Source organism: Hydra vulgaris, chromosome 12 (genome assembly GCF_038396675.1).
Source record: "Hydra vulgaris chromosome 12, alternate assembly HydraT2T_AEP".
NCBI classification, from domain to species: Eukaryota; Metazoa; Cnidaria; class Hydrozoa; order Anthoathecata; family Hydridae; genus Hydra; species Hydra vulgaris.
The window spans coordinates 43903167-43922500 of record NC_088931.1 but is presented as its reverse complement, the minus strand read 5'-3'; the positions used below and the strand labels follow the sequence as shown (position 1 = coordinate 43922500).

The 19334-nt window shown below is 27.5% G+C and overlaps 1 protein-coding gene across 1 annotated transcript in view; it reads right to left on the bottom strand.

Moving 5' to 3' along the window:
• The window catches only part of LOC100201404 (protein SAND), a 123386-nt gene that overhangs the window by 33913 nt on the left and 70139 nt on the right, over positions 1–19334 (bottom strand). Inside the window, exons 10-13 of the mRNA XM_065813382.1 lie at positions 10780–10851; positions 10581–10662; positions 10255–10469; positions 10110–10176 (exon numbers count right to left, since the gene is read on the bottom strand). Coding sequence (XP_065669454.1) covers positions 10110–10176; positions 10255–10469; positions 10581–10662; positions 10780–10851 — 436 coding nt within the window. The remainder of the gene's footprint in view (positions 1–10109; positions 10177–10254; positions 10470–10580; positions 10663–10779; positions 10852–19334) is intronic.

Here is a 19334-nt window from a genome sequence, read left to right as displayed (position 1 = left end):
TTTTTTTACGACATTCACAATTCAAAAGAAAAAAGAAATTTTTGCAAACGTGGAAAAAATTTGTTTAAAAAATATTGTAAATAAGCAAGCGGTTAAACAAAAATAAAGATGTGGTTAAAACTTGTTGAAAAATGGCTCCAAAAACACGGCAAACTTCTAAAAAACTCATTGGAAGTTTAAAAAGATTTTCCTGCTAGCATTTTACCAACATATGGAGTATACCAAACATAATTACCAGCATAAATATCTATAAAAATATGGAATATATATTTAGATACTTTTATGTTGTGCAATTTGAATATAAAAAAAATTTGACACAGTTGATAAAACTCAAAAACTCAAAAAGGACTTTTAAAAACTTGGTTAAATATAAACCAAAATTGACTTTGATAACAAATGGGTCAATTTATTTGAAACTGGTCAAAACATATAACAAAATGAAACTTATTAAAGAAAAAAAGTGAAAAATAGAACCTCAAATTGCTGATATAGTGTATTGGAAAACCTTTATGACATATCTGCCTGCAGATGTAATTTAGCTGAAGTTCCCTCCATAATGATGCAAAAATCTAATCTGCAGTAAAAAACATTTTGTAGGTGTTTGTCCCCCAAAGAGCAAAATTAGTTAAGAATACTTTTTCTAAAGTTTCAAAATTAATTAAGATTACTTTTTCTAAAGTTTCAAAATTAATTAAGAATACTTTTTCTAAAGTTTCAAAATTAATTAAGATTACTTTTTCTAAAGTTTCAAAATTAATTAAGATTACTTTTTCTAAAGTTTCAAAATTAATTAAGATTACTTTTTCTAAAGTTTCAAAATTAATTAAGATTAATTTTTCTAAAGTTTCAAAATTAATTAAGATTACTTTTTCTAAAGTTTCAAAATTAGTTAAGATTACTTTTTCTAAAGTTTCAAAATTAATTAAGATTACTTTTTCTAAAGTTTCAAAATTAATTAAGATTACTTTTTCTAAAGTTTCAAAATTAATTAAGATTACTTTTTCTAAAGTTTCAAAATTAATTAAGATTACTTTTTCTAAAGTTTCAAAATTAATTAAGATTACTTTTTCTAAAGTTTCAAAATTAATTAAGATTACTTTTTCTAAAGTTTCAAAATTAGTTAAGATTACTTTTTCTAAAGTTTCAAAATTAATTAAGATTACTTTTTCTAAAGTTTCAAAATTAATTAAGATTACTTTTTCTAAAGTTTCAAAATTAATTAAGATTACTTTTTCTAAAGTTTCAAAATTAATTAAGATTACTTTTTCTAAAGTTTCAAAATTAATTAAGATTACTTTTTCTAAAGTTTCAAAATTAATTAAGATTACTTTTTCTAAAGTTTCAAAATTAATTAAGATTACTTTTTCTAAAGTTTCAAAATTAATTAAGATTACTTTTTCTAAAGTTTCAAAATTAATTAAGATTACTTTTTCTAAAGTTTCAAAATTAATTAAGATTACTTTTTCTAAAGTTTCAAAATTAATTAAGAATACTTTTTCTAAAGTTTCAAAATTAATTAAGATTACTTTTTCTAAAGTTTCAAAATTAATTAAGATTACTTTTTCTAAAGTTTCAAAATTAATTAAGATTACTTTTTCTAAAGTTTCAAAATTAATTAAGATTACTTTTTCTAAAGTTTCAAAATTAATTAAGATTACTTTTTCTAAAGTTTCAAAATTAATTAAGATTACTTTTTCTAAAGTTTCAAAATTAATTAAGATTACTTTTTCTAAAGTTTCAAAATTAATTAAGATTACTTTTTCTAAAGTTTCAAAATTAATTAAGATTACTTTTTCTAAAGTTTCAAAATTAATTAAGATTACTTTTTCTAAAGTTTCAAAATTAATTAAGATTACTTTTTCTAAAGTTTCAAAATTAATTAAGAATACTTTTTCTAAAGTTTCAAAATTAATTAAGATTACTTTTTCTAAAGTTTCAAAATTAATTAAGATTACTTTTTCTAAAGTTTCTCTACATACTATGTAGTTTCTTTAAACTTTCTTCTTAAAGTAGTTATATAAGAGTATCTCTGCAATTTTTCTGTTATTATAAATTTATGATATTTTGTTTCAACTTATTCGAATTCCACTTGAGAAATACATAATTTTTAAAAAAAATTTAGTTAAAACCAATAGATAAGAGTGCTGTAAAAAAAGCAAAAATGAAAGATGAAAGTTTGCAAAGCGCCCAAAAAAAGTTGCAGTTACTTCATCTGATATTGCCAAATCATCTGCATTTGATATTAATATGACCTGATTCAGTATAAAAATAAATTTATGATTTCTGATTAAAAAGTTTTTCTAATAATATTTTTATTTTAAAATTATACGGGATAAACTAGTTATAAGTGCTGATCCTCATCGAAACGCCAGTAATAATAGACGCGACTCTGAGGAGATGTTTATTACTTAATCACTACACAAATTATGTTTACACATTGGCATTAATGTTTTTTTTCCATTCTGAGGCCTTTCATTGTTGTATGCATACTTTTTATTTTTAATGTATTTTTTGTTTTATTTATTTTTTGTTTGGTGATATATTATTTTGTTTATCTTATTTCATATTAGTATTTATATAACAATTTATTTTTTTTATTATCATTATTGTTAGTACTGTTTAGATGCATTGTCTGTCTTATTTTAAATATTCCTCTATTAATCTTTATTTTTGTCTTAACAACTGTCAAAATATGCTTTGTTTGAAAAATAATTCTCCTTTATTCTAATGTATTTCATTTCTTCCCTCAGGCGTTCACTGCTCGTGTGTGACCATTCGGCAAAATTTATATATGTCAGAATTATATATATGCCAAAGTTTATAAATAAAATGAAAGATGAAAGTTTGCAAAGCGCCCAAAAAACGTTGCAGTTACTTCATCTGATATTGCCAAATCATCTGCATTTGATATTAATATGACCTGATTCAGTATAAAAATAAATTTATGATTTCTGATTAAAAAGTTTTTCTAATAATATTTTTATTTTAAAATTATCCAGTTATTTTAATAAATTTTAGTAATTTAATTAAGCTGTGTTCTTAAAATCTCCCATATTAGTTGCTGAATATAATATTATAAAATTTAACTTGTATTGGTTGCGGTAGTAAAGATGATAAAGGTAGTTTAGTTTATTGCAGTATATTGCAGTATATCTTGCAACATATGCAGTACACTTGCACAATATTATAGAACAAGTAGAATGCAGTACAAACACTTAAACAACATTTTATGGTAAAAAATAAAAAAGTGCAGCACAAGACCACTTAATAAATCAATTGCTAAATTGGAACCTGTTTTAATTTGTTTAGTTATTCCAGAACAGAATGTGTCAATGACTTGAGTTCTGATTAAAGATTATTTCTAGAACGCATGTGGTATAAGTTCAGTTAAGCATCTTTTCAATAAATAAACATAAATCAATCTGCGGTTTTCATATTTATTATAATTCTTGATAATTTCATATATTTACTTTATTTATTACCTTAATTGTAATTTATTGTCAAAATGAAAAAAATATCTATGTAAATTTAGGTACTGTAAACCCAATATATTCTAATTATAAAGTTGGTCTAGTAATTATGGCAGGTGGCTGACATTAGTGATACAATTTTTAGTTTTGTACTCAATAAAAATAACCTACTCCAGTTCTTAAAGAAATTGTAAAGTACATACAGACAGAGTATGGTTCTATTTGGTTTGAAACTTAAAAATTTAAAAACTTTACTGAAGGGCCAAGATTTTACAAACAACTTTAAAAAGAATAAAAACTTTTAACTAATCTATGCAAGACATTACACTACCTGTTGTTTTAAGAAATGCTTATAGTCTTCTCACAGAAAACTTTCTTTTATTCTTTCTTGTAGATAATTTGAAAGATGAATGAACTAGAGCAGTTAGGCTGATATTAAAATCGAGACAATTCTCCACCTGCCTCAGTTAATAAAGGCATTAGAGTTAACAAAATTCCAAACATAGAAAATTTGAATATTGAGTATGATACATAGAAAGAGCTAGTTTCTGATTATCAACTAGACTATGAGCCTCCTGCTACTAAGAGCTTATCTTGTCAGGAACTTGATATGATTGAAAGCAATCCAGATTCTTTTGCACATGTGGAGCTGAAAATATTATGATAACTAAATAATTTTATTAGCCTCAAACTTTTGAGATTTGAATAAAACATCCTATAATTGGGTGTTGTGTGTTGAATTTAGGTGAAAAATTGAGTGAGCTGTGTGCTTCATTTTTATAATATTAAAATTGAAAGAAAAATAAGAAAAAAGTAATGGTTTAATTGAGATATCAATCTAACTTTTTAATTTAATCTTCAAGGTATTATGTTTAACTGCTGGGGATCAAATTTTCTGCCCTTCTTCTTCTACCATTGGTATATATTTAGCATATTAAAATATTTTATAACTAAAAATTGAAGTTAATAGGTGTAAACTAAAATTGAAGTAAAAAGTGAAAGCGCAGATTTTTCTTTTTTAAGGAAAAATATTGTCGTCTTGTGTTACGCATATTGTAGATATGTTACGCGTTTCTAAATGTAACTTTAGTAATTGCAAATTTTTGTTAGTGATTTGCTTGTTGTAATGTGACAGAAACATCCCTATTTTAAATGAAGAAAAAGCTAAAAAAAATCTGGTTCTCATAAAAAAAACTGGAAAGTTATAAAATCACTCCTTTCTCAATTGTTATATAGATTTTTATTTAAACTGACAACTGAATTTTTCTAATAGTTTGCAATGATGGTTGCAATTTTCTGACACGATTTCCTGACAATCTGAGGGCACAGCAAGTGAAATACTTTTAAAAAGTACAAGACCTTCCTTAATATATATATATATATATATATATATATATATATATATATATATATATATATATATATATATATATATATATATATATATATATATATATATATATATATATATATTCCAACCTCAGAATTTTAATACCCAATTTTATTTGCTATTTTCAATAAATTAAAAAGGGCAAAACATACGCCTTATTTAAATTTTAAATATAATAAAAACAGCAAAACAAACATTTAAATTATTAAAAAACTAGTTAAAATTATAACAGAAAAAAAAAGGTTTTACTTAAATATTTTAAAGAAGCGAGCAAATGTGATAGTGTCTGGGATTAGTATTCAAGATCGCCAAGATAATGTGGCAAATAAAAACAGAGTTGCTGAATCTTTTAAGGCTATTGGAATCAATAAAGATATCATTGTCAAGGTAAATTGTTTTTCATCCTAAAAATGTCAATTCAGTGAATAATAATGATATTCATAAACCAAGCATAATTCAATTAAAAGATTCATCTGACAGGGGAAGCATACTATCAAAGGAGTGTAATCACACAATGCCAGCTTATAAGAATAAATACACAAGTAAGGACCTCACAGAATCAGAACAAACAAACTTCAATGAACTATACCAAGAGAAAAAAATAGAACAACAAATTGAATACACTTGGCCTTCTTGATCAGCGTTTTCGCTTTGTCATTCATCGACTACTTAATGGTGTTAAACCCATTAATGGTACAGAGTCAGCCAAAGAATTGCAATCTATCTTCACAAATCAATCAACAGCTGATAAAGCTATTACCTTCTAATTCTTCTATAAAGCTTGACCATCACAGCCAGACTGTTTTTTAACTAAAAACAGGTCAACCTCCTGGTCATACACCACAAGGTCATGCTCACTTGGAAAAAAGTAAATCAATTTTTTTAAAAAAGCTCCAGTTATTTTGCTACAAACTGCAGCCTCATTAACATTAATTCCTGGATAAGTAATAGAAGCAATTATCTGGGAGGTTATCATGCATCACAGTGAAGCTACAGGTGTCATCTCAAACACACGACAAGGGTTTGTATTTTAAAAATTATGCATGACTAACTTGTTAGAAACTCTTGACATCATTACAGAGGCTTTACATCAAGGATATCCTGTTGACGTCATTTTTATCAACTTTGAAAAAGCCTTTGATACAGTGCCTTTTAGATTACATAAAATTTATGCATATGGTGTATATGGTGTATAGTGCCTTTTAGATTACATAAAATTTATGCATATGGTGTTTATGGTCAGATTCTAGCATGGATTAAAGCCTGGCTAAATAAAAGGCAACAACAAGTCAAAATAGAATCAAATAAATCATATGGGAAAGATCTAATTAGTGGTGTTCCACAGGGATCAGTCCTCTAGCCCCTTCTTTTTGTGTTGTATATTAATGACCTGCCAGATAATTTGACACAAAATATAAAATTATATACTGATGATAGCAAAATCAATTGGGTAATCAGCCTACTGTGTGGATTTTTACAAGTTGATATCAATAAAGCTGTCGAATGGTAAAGAAATTGGCTAAATGTGGGTCAAACATTTTGTGGGTCAACAAAAAAAAATCGAATCACTAATACTATATGTATGATGACAATGGCACACAAGTCACATTAGTTGTTACTCATATTGAACAAGATTTAGGTGTACTCATTTTGGATATCTTAAAGTTAAGATTTAAGTAGATTCAGCTGCTATGGAGGCCAATCAAATACTTGCTATGAAGACCAATGAAGTACTAGCTATGAAGGCCAATTAAATACTTGGAGTTTTAAAAAAAGCATTTTAGCACAGAGGTTTAAATCTGTGGAGATTGCTATATACAACATATAAAGGCCATATTTAGAATTTGTAAATTCAATCATGGTCACCGTACCAAGCAAGAGACATACAGATTCTAGAAAACATTCAACAAAAAACTACAAAGTTTTTTTTTCAATATCAAAACTGCCATACAAAGATAGAATCAAAGCACTAGGACTTACCACCATGACTGAGAGAAGGGTCAGAAGTGATATGATACAACTTTTTTTAAATAATATCAGATTGATCTCATTAACTGGGATCATCCACTAAAGTTGCTTTCCTTCCTTCTTTGTGATGGACCTGCTGGTGGTACTCATGTTCAAGCTATACGAATTAATTGTCAACTGGTGAAGCATTGCAAACAGAGGCAAAACTTCTTTACCAATCATATAGTTAAACACTGAAATTCTTTGCCAGAGCAAATCATTGATGCTCTAGGATAAAGAAGTTTTAGGGAGCAATATGATCATCATGTTGTGAAGACAAACATTACAGCCTGAGTTAATGTTATTCAAAATGTGATAACATGAATATTATGATTTCCATTCATATCTTTTGCTTGTTTTGGATTTTGAAAATAACACCTAATTTTTTAATAATGTACTATGAACATAAAAAACTTTGGGTACTGCACAGGAATATTACCACTCCTTCACAAGTCTTTTTTGTAAAATAACTTGTTTAGAAAATTTCTAATTAAAATTCTAAATAAAATAGTTAAAAAAACTCGGCAAAGCAATCTTTTTTTGTAAATTTTGAACAAATTAATTTTAAAAATACAATATTAAAACGAAAGTGTTTTATCTAACTAAATATAAACATTCCTTTTGATGTTTTTTTTTTTAATTTATTTTTATTTCAATTATTTTACCTAGAATTTAAATAAACTTTGAAGACTTAAAATTTAAAAAAAATTAAATAAAATAAAATTTTATTTAATTCCGAATAAATGCAAAAAAAAAAAAAAAAAAAAAAAAAAAAAAAAAAAAAAAAAAAAAAAAAAAAAAAAAAAAAAACAGAAAAACTAAGATTTTATTCTAATCATTAATAATAAAATCGAAATAAACCACATTTCTGCATGTTTAGGCTTTTTTATCGTTATGAAATTTCTTAGTAACTTTTTTTATAAAATTATTAACTTTTATTTTAAAATATGATAACTTGTTGCCATTGGATAATATAGAAAATGGAGAAGTAATCAAGTTTTTTTTATGGCTTTCTATTGCTGCCACAGGATCTTAAATGGACATTTTTAGGCTATTTAACAGTATTATTATTTTTAGTTATTACCGTATTATTATTAAATTGAATATATATTAATAAAATTAATAACACTAATCTCTGTGGTTAACTATAACTGTTACAAAATCAAAGCTGACTAGTTTATGGCATCAAATGTGAAATTACTTCCAATTAATATGAAAGTTATGCAGCACTATTCTTTTGTTAAATTACAACTTCCTAGGAGTATTAACTCAATCACAATAGTCTCTATAGATTCTGAAAATGTTATTGACATCTGGTTGAAATCTGGCATTTCAACTGTTACTATGCATAGAGTGCAGCAGAAAGTAGGATCTTTGCACAATATTTTGAGAATGATTCTTAAAAGAAAAGGTAAATCAAAGATTTCAGCAGTATTAATTACTAAGATGGAAAGTTATTTGACATTGCAGGATGTTAATTCCCCTCCCCAAGCCCAAGAAAGCCAAGAGGAAGCTACTTTAGTTGTGGTCATAACCCTCTCCCAATTATATAACTACGAAACACTCACATTGACAAAGAGAAACAAATTGAGCGCAGTACTACCATGTGGTGGGGATCGAACTTGGAACTTCTCGTTTATGAGGCGAGCACTCTACCACCACGCCACTACTGCATTTCATGTTTAATTTAAAACTAAAACTAAAATTTTAAATTGCACAAAACTTTAATTAACAATCACTCAACCTTTATTACACAAATCGCCCCCGTACCCCGACCCTTGGGGTCAGGGGGGCCCAAAAATGGGATCCAGTGTGGCTCTACAGCCTCAGCCGTGCAATTTGGCAAAACCTAAAAGCTTCCTACCTGTGGAGGAGTGTCAGAACACTTCATTTGACAACAAACATGAGGGTAAAGTTGTCTGGTGATCTGTCAGCAGGAGCCTTTTCCAATCAGCTCCTTGCAATGGTGAGGCACCAGTTGATGTGCAGACAGGGCTCATTAAATTCCCTGCCAACTTTTGCACACTGGTGGATTCTGCAGAGGAACTCATTGTCAAGGTGTTTCCCAACATCCAGCAGAGTTTCACCAGACATGACTGGATCTGTGAGAGAGCTATTCTGGCTCCCAAAAATGAGTCTGTCACCAAGATCAATATGCAGATCCAGAAAATGCTCCCAGGCAATGAAAAGTCCTACAACTCCATTGACATGGTTATGGACCCCAGTGAAGCTGTCAACTATCCAACAGAATTTCTGAACTCTTTAGAACCATCTAGATGTCCTCCTCACATTCTTCACCTGAAAGTTAGAGCACCAATCATTCTCCTTCGCAACCTCGACAGTCCCAAGCTCTGCAATGGAATTCGACTCATCATCAAAGCTATCCTTTCAAAAATTTGAGTAAATGTTCTTTTGGAAATTCTTAATTTGTTGTTTTTAAGTGGAAAATAAACAAAATGTCTTTTTCTTCCTTAATGTCTTTCAGTTATTTCATAGCTTCAACCAACAGGGTCACATTTTGTGGGATTATTGTGCAACACTAAAAAATATTGCACAATCTTACTGTGCATAGCCCAAAATTAGTATAACAAAGTTCCAGATGCTCACTTACTTTTAAATATTGGCCCGGGCAACGCCGGGTAACTCCAGCTAGTCTTATATATATATAGTGTAATGAATACTCAAGCTACTCTAATATATATATAAATATATATTATTTTTTAAACTTGTATATATGTATATATATACATATAACATATATATACATATAACACACACATATATATATATATATATATGTATATATATATATATATATATATATATATATATATATATATATATATATATATATATATATATATATATATATATATATATGTATATACATTTGTGTGTGTGAGTATAAACATTTATTAATAAACACACATTTAAATTAAATGTATGTTTAACTATAATAATAATAATAATAATATATATATATACACAACCCTCGGAATTAGGGTTGGCTTTTAACAGTTTGACCTCTTACAGTTTGAGGTCGGCAAATTATTGCCAACCTCATTTTTCCTGATTCCGAGGGTTGTATAGTAAATATGATTTTAAAAATAGTAGATGTATCTCTAAAAATAGTAAATGTAACTCTAAATATTGTTGATGTGACTCTTAAAATAGTAGATGTGAGTCAAAAATAGTAGAAGTGACTAAAAGTCATATATTTAAAAAAATATTATAAGCCCTACCAATTTTATAACTATCAACTTTGGCAGCTTTTGATAGGGATTCAAGACATTTGTACTTTTCTAAACGCTATGAGAAGTATTTCTAATTAAATAAAGGAAATATATGATGTGTTCAAATTTAAAATTAAAAATTTCAAGTTAAAACCTCTATTATTTTTGCTTTACATGTTGAAAGTGGAAAAAATGCATTTCTGTCAGATGATAATAATAAAAGACAAGCAGGTGAATCATCGTTTAAGTAGGATATATGAGCATATAAATAACCACTATTATCAAAACGGGGCAGGCATATTGGTGTCCAAGACTCTGCTGAGTGAAATGCTTTTGAAGCATTAACAAGATTAAATACTAGATGAAGATCTAAAAAATACCAAAGAATAAAGTTATTTATAAAAAATTACTTTTACTAACAAAAAAATAAATACTTCATTTTTTTAATATTGAACACAAAAAGTTAAAATTAAATAAAACCTGAAGGATGTAAACTAAACTTCTTTGGTCTAACCATTGTTACAAGTTGATTTCCGACAACCAATATTGCAAATACTAACTCCTGATTGCAAAAATTGTAAATACTAATTCATAACAACTCAATAAAACATTATCTAAAACAGTCTTTTAAAGTTATTATCTAAAAAAGTCTATGAAATAAATGCCATTAAATAGATACTTTGCATTTGACAAACTGTAATGCTTGCCCTATAGTGTCTCTAACAGCGCTTGACATTGGTAAACATCGAACCTTAAACAAACAGTAATGTTAATATTAAGTTAATAAAAATAAAGGTATTAAAAAAATTAAAAGAACTTAAATTTTTTGACTAGATTAGTAGTAGTAGTAGTAGTAGTAGTAGTAGTAGTAGTAGTAGTAGTAGTAGTAGTTTTTGTGAGCCCGCAAGTTACATTTTAAGAGCCCTGAAGTTACGCAAAACGCCCTTATGTTACTTTTTGAGCCCTAGCGTTACTATATTGAGCCCTCATGTTACGCATTTTGATACTGAAAGTAAACAAGTTTAAAATGAGTTTTAAAACAGTTACCTTTAGAGCGTGAAGGATTATATTCAAATATATAAATATAAATATATATATATATATATATATATATATATATATATATATATATATATATATATATATATATATATATATATATTATATATATTAGTATAAACTTACACATATATGCATACTCAAATACTTATTTTGTAGTTTATTTTAGTATTTTCAAGATAAACTCTTTTACTTGTTTGATAAACATACTTCTGTTTACTTGTTTGGTATGAGATTTTTGTACTGATTTAAGATTGTGGTTGTTAATATTAACTGTAAACTTGAATTAATTGTTGAAACTTTATTTGTTGAATTTATTTCTGTTTATAATTGCTCATGCAAAGGCATTGTTCAGCAAGTAGATCATTTGATTTAATTTCATTATTTTTGATAGACTGTCACAGCTATTTAATTGATTATTTTCATAGACGGTTTTTGTATACTTTTAAGGCTCTTTTATTTATAGAATATTTCCGTCCCCATATCTGGTATCCATAGTAAAGGTGTGACTCAAAGATAGCATACCAGATATTATTATGGTTTCATGTGTCTTCCCTTTGTTAGCATCTCATTTGCAAATATATATATATATATATATATATATATATATATATATATATATATATATATATATATATATATATATATATATATATATATATATATATATATATATATATAGCTTAAGAAAATCAGCAATGGATCAAGAATTTTTTAGAAGTTTGTCTTGTGTATTATGCACATGTGTTGTGAATATAGAATCTCAAAGGTAGCACAGTTGGTGAAGAAAATTTTGTTTGCAAAACTTGTTATGGTAATTTTTTATAAAAGCTTTTATGTAAAAACTATTTCACAACTTAGAAGTAAAAATATACTAACATATATTTATTTTGAAAATATTTTTTTCCATTTATGTTTAAAATTTGTGTTTAGTTCAAATGATTGTTCTATAGTTTCAGATATCCTACTAAAACATATGTAATTCAATATATTTAAGATATTATTGACAAGATATATATTGCTAATTTTTTATGTTTGTTACACTTTTTTTATTTTATTTTTGTCTGCATTTTTTTCATTATATAGATAGTATTGAAGTTATGGCAAATGCAGAAAATGTTGTCACTGAAGGTAAGTTTTGAGTGATTTTTATATTGTAATGCTATATATATATATATATTTGTTTTTTTTTTTTTTTTTTTGTTATTCACCTCCCCAAGGCCGAGAAGGCCACTACAGATGAGGAGGCTACTTAACAGTGGTTATAACCCTCTCTCAACTCTATAACTTCGAAACATAAACCTTGACGAACAAGGCCGCTGCATGGAGAAACAAGTTAAGCGCGGTACTACCAGGGACGTGGTGGAGATCGAACTTGGAACCTCTCGGTTCCGAGAGGTTTCGGGTTCGAGTGTATATATATATATACAGGGTGTTCGGGATAAATTTGACAGTTTCGAAAGAAAAAGGAAAATCTTCTTTGTATCTATTAAATTTAATGAGTTGACGAAAAAATTACAGGCATAGTAAATTACAATACTATGAACAAAATTCACTCAAAATAACCACCATTAGCATCGATTACTGCTTCAATCCTGCTTCGGAATTTCGAACAAGCTAATGCTACAGCTAATGCTCCCTGGGAAGGGCCTCAAGCTAATGCTCCCTGGGAAGGGCCTCAAGCTAATGCTCCCTGGGAAGGGCCTCAAAAACTGTTTTAATTTTATCCACTAACTGGGCTTTTGTATTACTGGAAGTGCGATTGGTGTCTTTTTCAACTGCGCCCCATACAAAATAATCCATGGGGTTAAGGTCTGGGGAGTTTGGAGGCCAAACATTTGGACTGGTGAAGTCGTAGAAATTTTCAGACAACCATTTTTGACTTTTCACAGAGGTATGGCAAGGGGCCGAATCATGCTGCCATACATACGGCCTACAATTGGCTACCCTTGTTATCCAGGGCTTGACTACAGTGTTCAGCAACTCCACGTAGCCATCTGAAGTCAACCTGAGGCCCTCTTGGAAAAAATGCGGAGCCATCACATCGCCTTCAGAGGATACACATCCGAAAACCATCACAGTTTGGGGAAATTTAGTCTGCATTACACGAGGAATGTCCTTTGTACTGCATGCAAGCCACCTGTTATTCTGCGTGTTGTGTTTTTGATCCTGGCAAAAGTTTTTCTCATCGGAAAAAAACCAGATTGTTTGTGGTTCTACAGGATGTTTAACTTTGTTTAGAAGTTTCTTCGCGTTTATCAAACGTTTTTCACGGGCCTTTTCTGTGAGTAGCTGACCTTTGTGGCGCTTGTATGAGTAGTAGCGAAGGTCTTCATTGAGTGTAAGCTTCATAGTAGAGGATGCAACATTCATTTCACGGCACGAATCATCATGATGCAAGTTCCAGTCATCCATCCTTTCTGACATCTTGTATATGAATGAAGAAGGGTTAAAACTTTTAAATGACCTGTAGTGTGTATTAATACCTCTAATCTACAAAAAAATATAATCAATTATAACTATGTCAAATTTATCCCGAACACCCTGTATATATATATATATATATATATATATATATATATATATATATATATATATATATATATATATATACATATATATATATATATATATATATATATATATATATATATATATATATATATATATATATATATATATTAATAAGAAAACATCAAACAATACGAATTCTCTTAATACAAATAATAATTTATTTTGAAAAATTTTCACTGGTTATGGACACCAGCATCATCAGCTCGTAAAATATTACAAAATTTTTTGAACGTTAAAAAACAGTTTAACAAATTTTTTAACTGGTGTCAGCAGTTGAATGGCTTCTTTTTTCTTTACATAAGAATATAAGAAACGGAGTCCAAAATTTAGTTTTGACAAATTGCCCATTATCGAGATTTATTCCGCCATTTGAGGGGAAACATTGGTGCCTCTGTATTTCAAGTGCTTCACATACTTTACGGTCGAATTTTTTTATTTCAACTTTAAGAGTTTTAGTTTTCTCCCAATTTATTTTTTCAGAGCAAAACTTAACAACAAAATTGAAAATGCGCAGGATTTGAGAAAAAATGTTTTGAAAGAACTTAAAATGGGTAAAAAAATTAGCCAAAACTTAACAACAGAGCAAAGAAAAGCTCTAAAGGAAATTAAGGAAAATAAACTTGTCGATATATATCCGTTTGATAAGGGTAATGGGTTTATGAGAATTGAACACAAAAAAAGCTTTAGAAAGAATTCGCGATCAAATTAGTCAAAAAAAAGTTTTAAGTGAAGATCCCTCACAACTTAATAAAAAACAAAGATTTTCAAAAACAGAAAATGACAGTATATATCCAAGTGATTCAATCCCACTTCGTATGTATGGTCTAATTAAGGCTCACAAGCCTGAAAAAGCTTACCCTATGAGAATAGTTATATCAACTATCGACACGCCTAATTATGGAATATCTAACTACTTAGTTAAAGCAATACAACCTTAAATAGTGTTGACAAAAATGAAGTTCAAGTTTCATTCGATGTAATAAACCTGTATCCATTAATTCCACTTAAAGAAGCTACTTTAATTCTTATAGATCAATTAAATAAAGATGAATCCTACAGATGTTCTACCAAGCTTATTATATCAGAAACAAAAACACTTATAGAGCTTTGTTTACATCGCTGCTATTTTTTGTGGAACAATGAGATCCATGAATTGGAGTCCTATTGGTCTTTCATTGGTTGTATTGGCAGAATTTTTTCTACAACATCACGAAGAAAACGCTTTTAAAATTGCAATGACATTAAATCCTCCTCTCGACTTAAAATCGTATCTAAGATACGTTGATGATAGCCATGCTAGATTTTCAAACATACAAGAAGCAGAGAAATTCAAAATAATCTTAAATAAACAACACCCAACAGTACAATACTCATTTGAGACAGAAAGCCATAACATTTCCTAGATATAACAATAATAAATAACAGCAAAGGTAAGTATGAGTTTAAAGTCTACAGAAAAGAAGCGAATCATGACCCCAAAATTTTATGTGCTATATTCAAAGGTTATGTTAACAGGGCATACTTCATATGCTACACATATGTAGTGTTACACATTTAAAAAACGAGATAAACTTTCTTAGTCAAGTTTTTATTGAAAATGGGTACACTGAAAACCAACTAAAAAGTATTGCAAATCAAATTAGGAAAAAATGGTCTGTAAAGAACAATAGAATTCAATCTGAGAACAATGCTCTCCCAACAGTATCATTACCGTGGATACCTTCACTATCACCAAAGTTAAGGAAAATATTTAGAAAAGCCGGATATAGAGTAGTTTTTAAATCAAATCCTAATTTAAGAAAAAAACCATTTTTGCAAGCGTTGTTTGTTAGAAAAGGGTTGAAAAGTTGCAAAACACATAAACAACGTTGTTATTAAAATAAAAAAAGTAGAGACTCACTTGGTGTAAAAACTATGTTGATTAGACTCGAAATCATTGGCCTCATGAGGTATTTAGTGACACATCACATTTTGAAGTCATAAATAGAAAGAATCATAGGTTTGTAAATATGTATTTGCTGTTATTAAAAAAAAAAATTAATTATTGTTATTTTTGTTTTAAAAGGTCATTTCAAAACTCAAAGCTTCTGCTATAAAAAAGGTGTCTAAATTTCCTAGAAATTATTTTAACTATTATGCAAAAACTTATTTGTTCATCTCAAAATGATGTATACTGATGATATATATATATATATATATATATATATATATATATATATATATATATATATATATATATTTATAAAAGATTTTCTAAAGAAGATTATGAAAATTTATCTGTTGACTTTGATGATGGTAAGCAGATTTTTTACATGACTTTATCTGAAGAAAAATAATTTTTAGATGATTTTGTAATTTTACTGCAAAGTCCAGATGGTGAGATCAAACCTGAGCGTACAGCTAAAAAACATAAAAAGGAAACTATGGGTGTAGTGCAACACGCTGCAGACGATGACATTAATTATAAGCATCTTGCTTGCACTTCTTTTTTAAACTCATGGATGTTGAAAATGCAAAGTGACCAGAAACAACCTGGAACAATTAAAACTTATTTAGGTTCAATACAAATATTTTTAGATTTTTGTATTTTGAGACAAAGAAATGATATCATTACTAATGATGAGTATGTGAAACTATTTTGATTAAACAATAGATGCGTACCTTATGGAAAGGCATTCAAGAAAGGCAGTATGAGAAAGATTTGGAAGATTTTCACAACTTTCCATCTGAGCAAGAAATCACTAAACTTGATGCTTCAGATTATGTAAAAAGGGCAAAGAAAATTTTAAAAAGCTACAATAACAGTAACTTTGTTTTAAATGTCTAATTATTGTTTAGCCAGATCATATTTATTAACCTACATACTATTCAATAATTCATCAAGGGCTGGTGCAATATGACTATTGGTGAATTTAGAAGAGTTCTTCATAATGTTAGCGGCTATACAATTAGTGTTAAAAAATATAAAACAAGCTGCAAAGGACCTGATAACATAACAATGACTGTAGAACTGTACAATGAAGTTACAGTTTACATAGAGTTTCTTAAGAATAAGCTTGAAGACATATCTCATCCAACTGATAAGGAACCTGTTTTCCTAAGTTTCAGTGGTTTAGCTATGGATTCATCAATGATATCCTCGCAGTTTACCCTATTTTGCTTTGGGCAAAAAGAATTCAGATTCTTCTGCAACAAATCCAACCCTGGTGAGAAAATACACTACAACTAAAATTCATAGTAAATTTCTACATTTAAACAGCACACCACTCGTATTACAGCTTGAAAGCTGCTGAAACAAAATTTGCATTGTATGATGCACAAAATTCTGCATCAAGCATGTGTACTGCGTTAACTTCTGTACAAAGATCAACTGATGGAGTTTTAAAAAATGTTACTGATAAAATAAACACCCCTATAGACTTGTTTAATGTCGAGATAAACAAAGGCTTGATTACTATAGCGGATGTAAGAAAAAAGATTTCAGGTGCTGACAGTGATTTGAAGAAAGTCTTGGATAAAGTAAGACATACAATCTGTAAAAGAAGTATAACTTCCACACCAAATGTTGAAAAAGTTTAATTGAGCCTAAAATTGAAACAATCAAAAAAAAAATGATGAAATTGCAGGGAAAAAAAAGAAGAAAGGTGAACCTGTAACAAAGTTATATAATTTATAAAAAAGATAAAAAAGAAAGAAAAATAAATGTAAATGATGAGTTTTTTGAAAGTGCAGATCATGTTAAAACAGATAATTTTCTGACCTTGATTATGTTGCACCATCTCCAGAAGTCACATTCAAAAGAACACAAAAAGAATTTGTAGAGAATGAGAATCAGCTTATATACAAGTATCTATCATCAGTTATATTTTCAAATGAACCTATTGTTAAAAGTCGGTTTACGTCATTTTTGAAAAGCCAACCAGAATTAGTTTATTTTGTAAAACAGTTTGGGGTTTAATCGTTGATTGTAAAGATGAGAACTGTAAGACAAAAGAATTTCAAAAGGTTGTAAAATATTCTTAGTATTAAAATATTTTTTGTTTGCCTTTATATCATGGTTATTAAATTTTGAAGTTTACTTTTAAATTTTAAATATAATACTACAATAAACTTGAAGCATTATTTATTATATACTATGTTATTGAGTTTTTTTATTATATATTGTTATTGAGTGTGTTTAGTAGATGAGGCTTTTTTTTATGTATAAAGTAGACACTATTTTTGATATGCTGCTTCGGTTACTGTAACCAAAGTTACAAAATATGTAAATTAAACTTAAAGTAAGTTTAACTTACATATAATTTATATTTAAGTTGAACTTACATATAAATTAAATTTTAAAAAGTTTAAGAATAATAATTTTAAATAATTAAGATCATTAAATCAAATCATTATTTTAAATCAAATTATCATTTAGTTATTTAATATTTATTAAGAATAGCAGAATAGCAAAGTAACATTTAACAAGCAAAGTATTTGTTTGAACTTTAGTAGGTTTAATTTGTTAGTATAGTTTTTGGCAATTTTTTACAAAAGCTGTTTAATTTGATTAATTTATTATTTGATTTTTTTTCTTTTTCAAACAGGTAGGATTAATGTGATGAGAACCTATCAGCATTTATGAATAGCATTGATGTGATGAGAATCTATCAAGTTTAAAAGACAAATAAAAGACTTTAAAATTAAGTTTTGTGTAGTTTATTTTTTTCTGAATTAAATATATATAAATATATATACATAAATGTGTATATATATGTGTATATATATATATATATATATATATATATATATATATATATATATATATATATATATATATATATATATATATATATATATATATGTGTATATATATATATATATATATATATATATATATATATATATATATATATATATATATACACACACACACACACACATATATATATATGCTTATGTATAATTTGATAATTTTTTGTTTATTTAGTTAGCGAGGAGCAAGGTATATATAAATAGTTGAGGAGGTATAGCTTAAATATTCTAGACCAGCTGTACTAAATTGATTTACGAGTAGAACATAATAAAAAACAGGAAAGCACATGCTTTGTAATAACAATCTCTACAATTCAAGGCAATTTATTATTTTAGTAATTTTTTTTCAATGTGTACTTTATTACTGGGTCATTCCATGCCAAGTGGTGCAAATTTTAATGAGGTCCCTCATGGACCATATCAGATTTTATTGAAATTTTTTGATTTTGTACATATATATGTTAAAAGCATGTTTTGAAAATTTTAGATCAATATCTAATATGGTTCTTGAGAAAACGTTATTTAAGTAGTGGGCTATTTTGCATAAAATTTCACTCTACAAGAAAAAAGGGTTTTTTCATCATTTTTTACAGCCAATAACTTTTTAATAAGTTAGTTTTATACTTCAATTATTATAAGATAGCAAGTGTGCTGTGGATACTTTAAAAAAAGAAAAAAATATTATTTCTGGCATCTTAACTTTTTCCATAATGGCGGGCTAAAGTTGATTTTTTTGTTTTAAGAATAAGTTTTTTTGTGATTTTAAAGACCTTAATCTTAAAAACTAGTTACAAAGTTAATACAAAT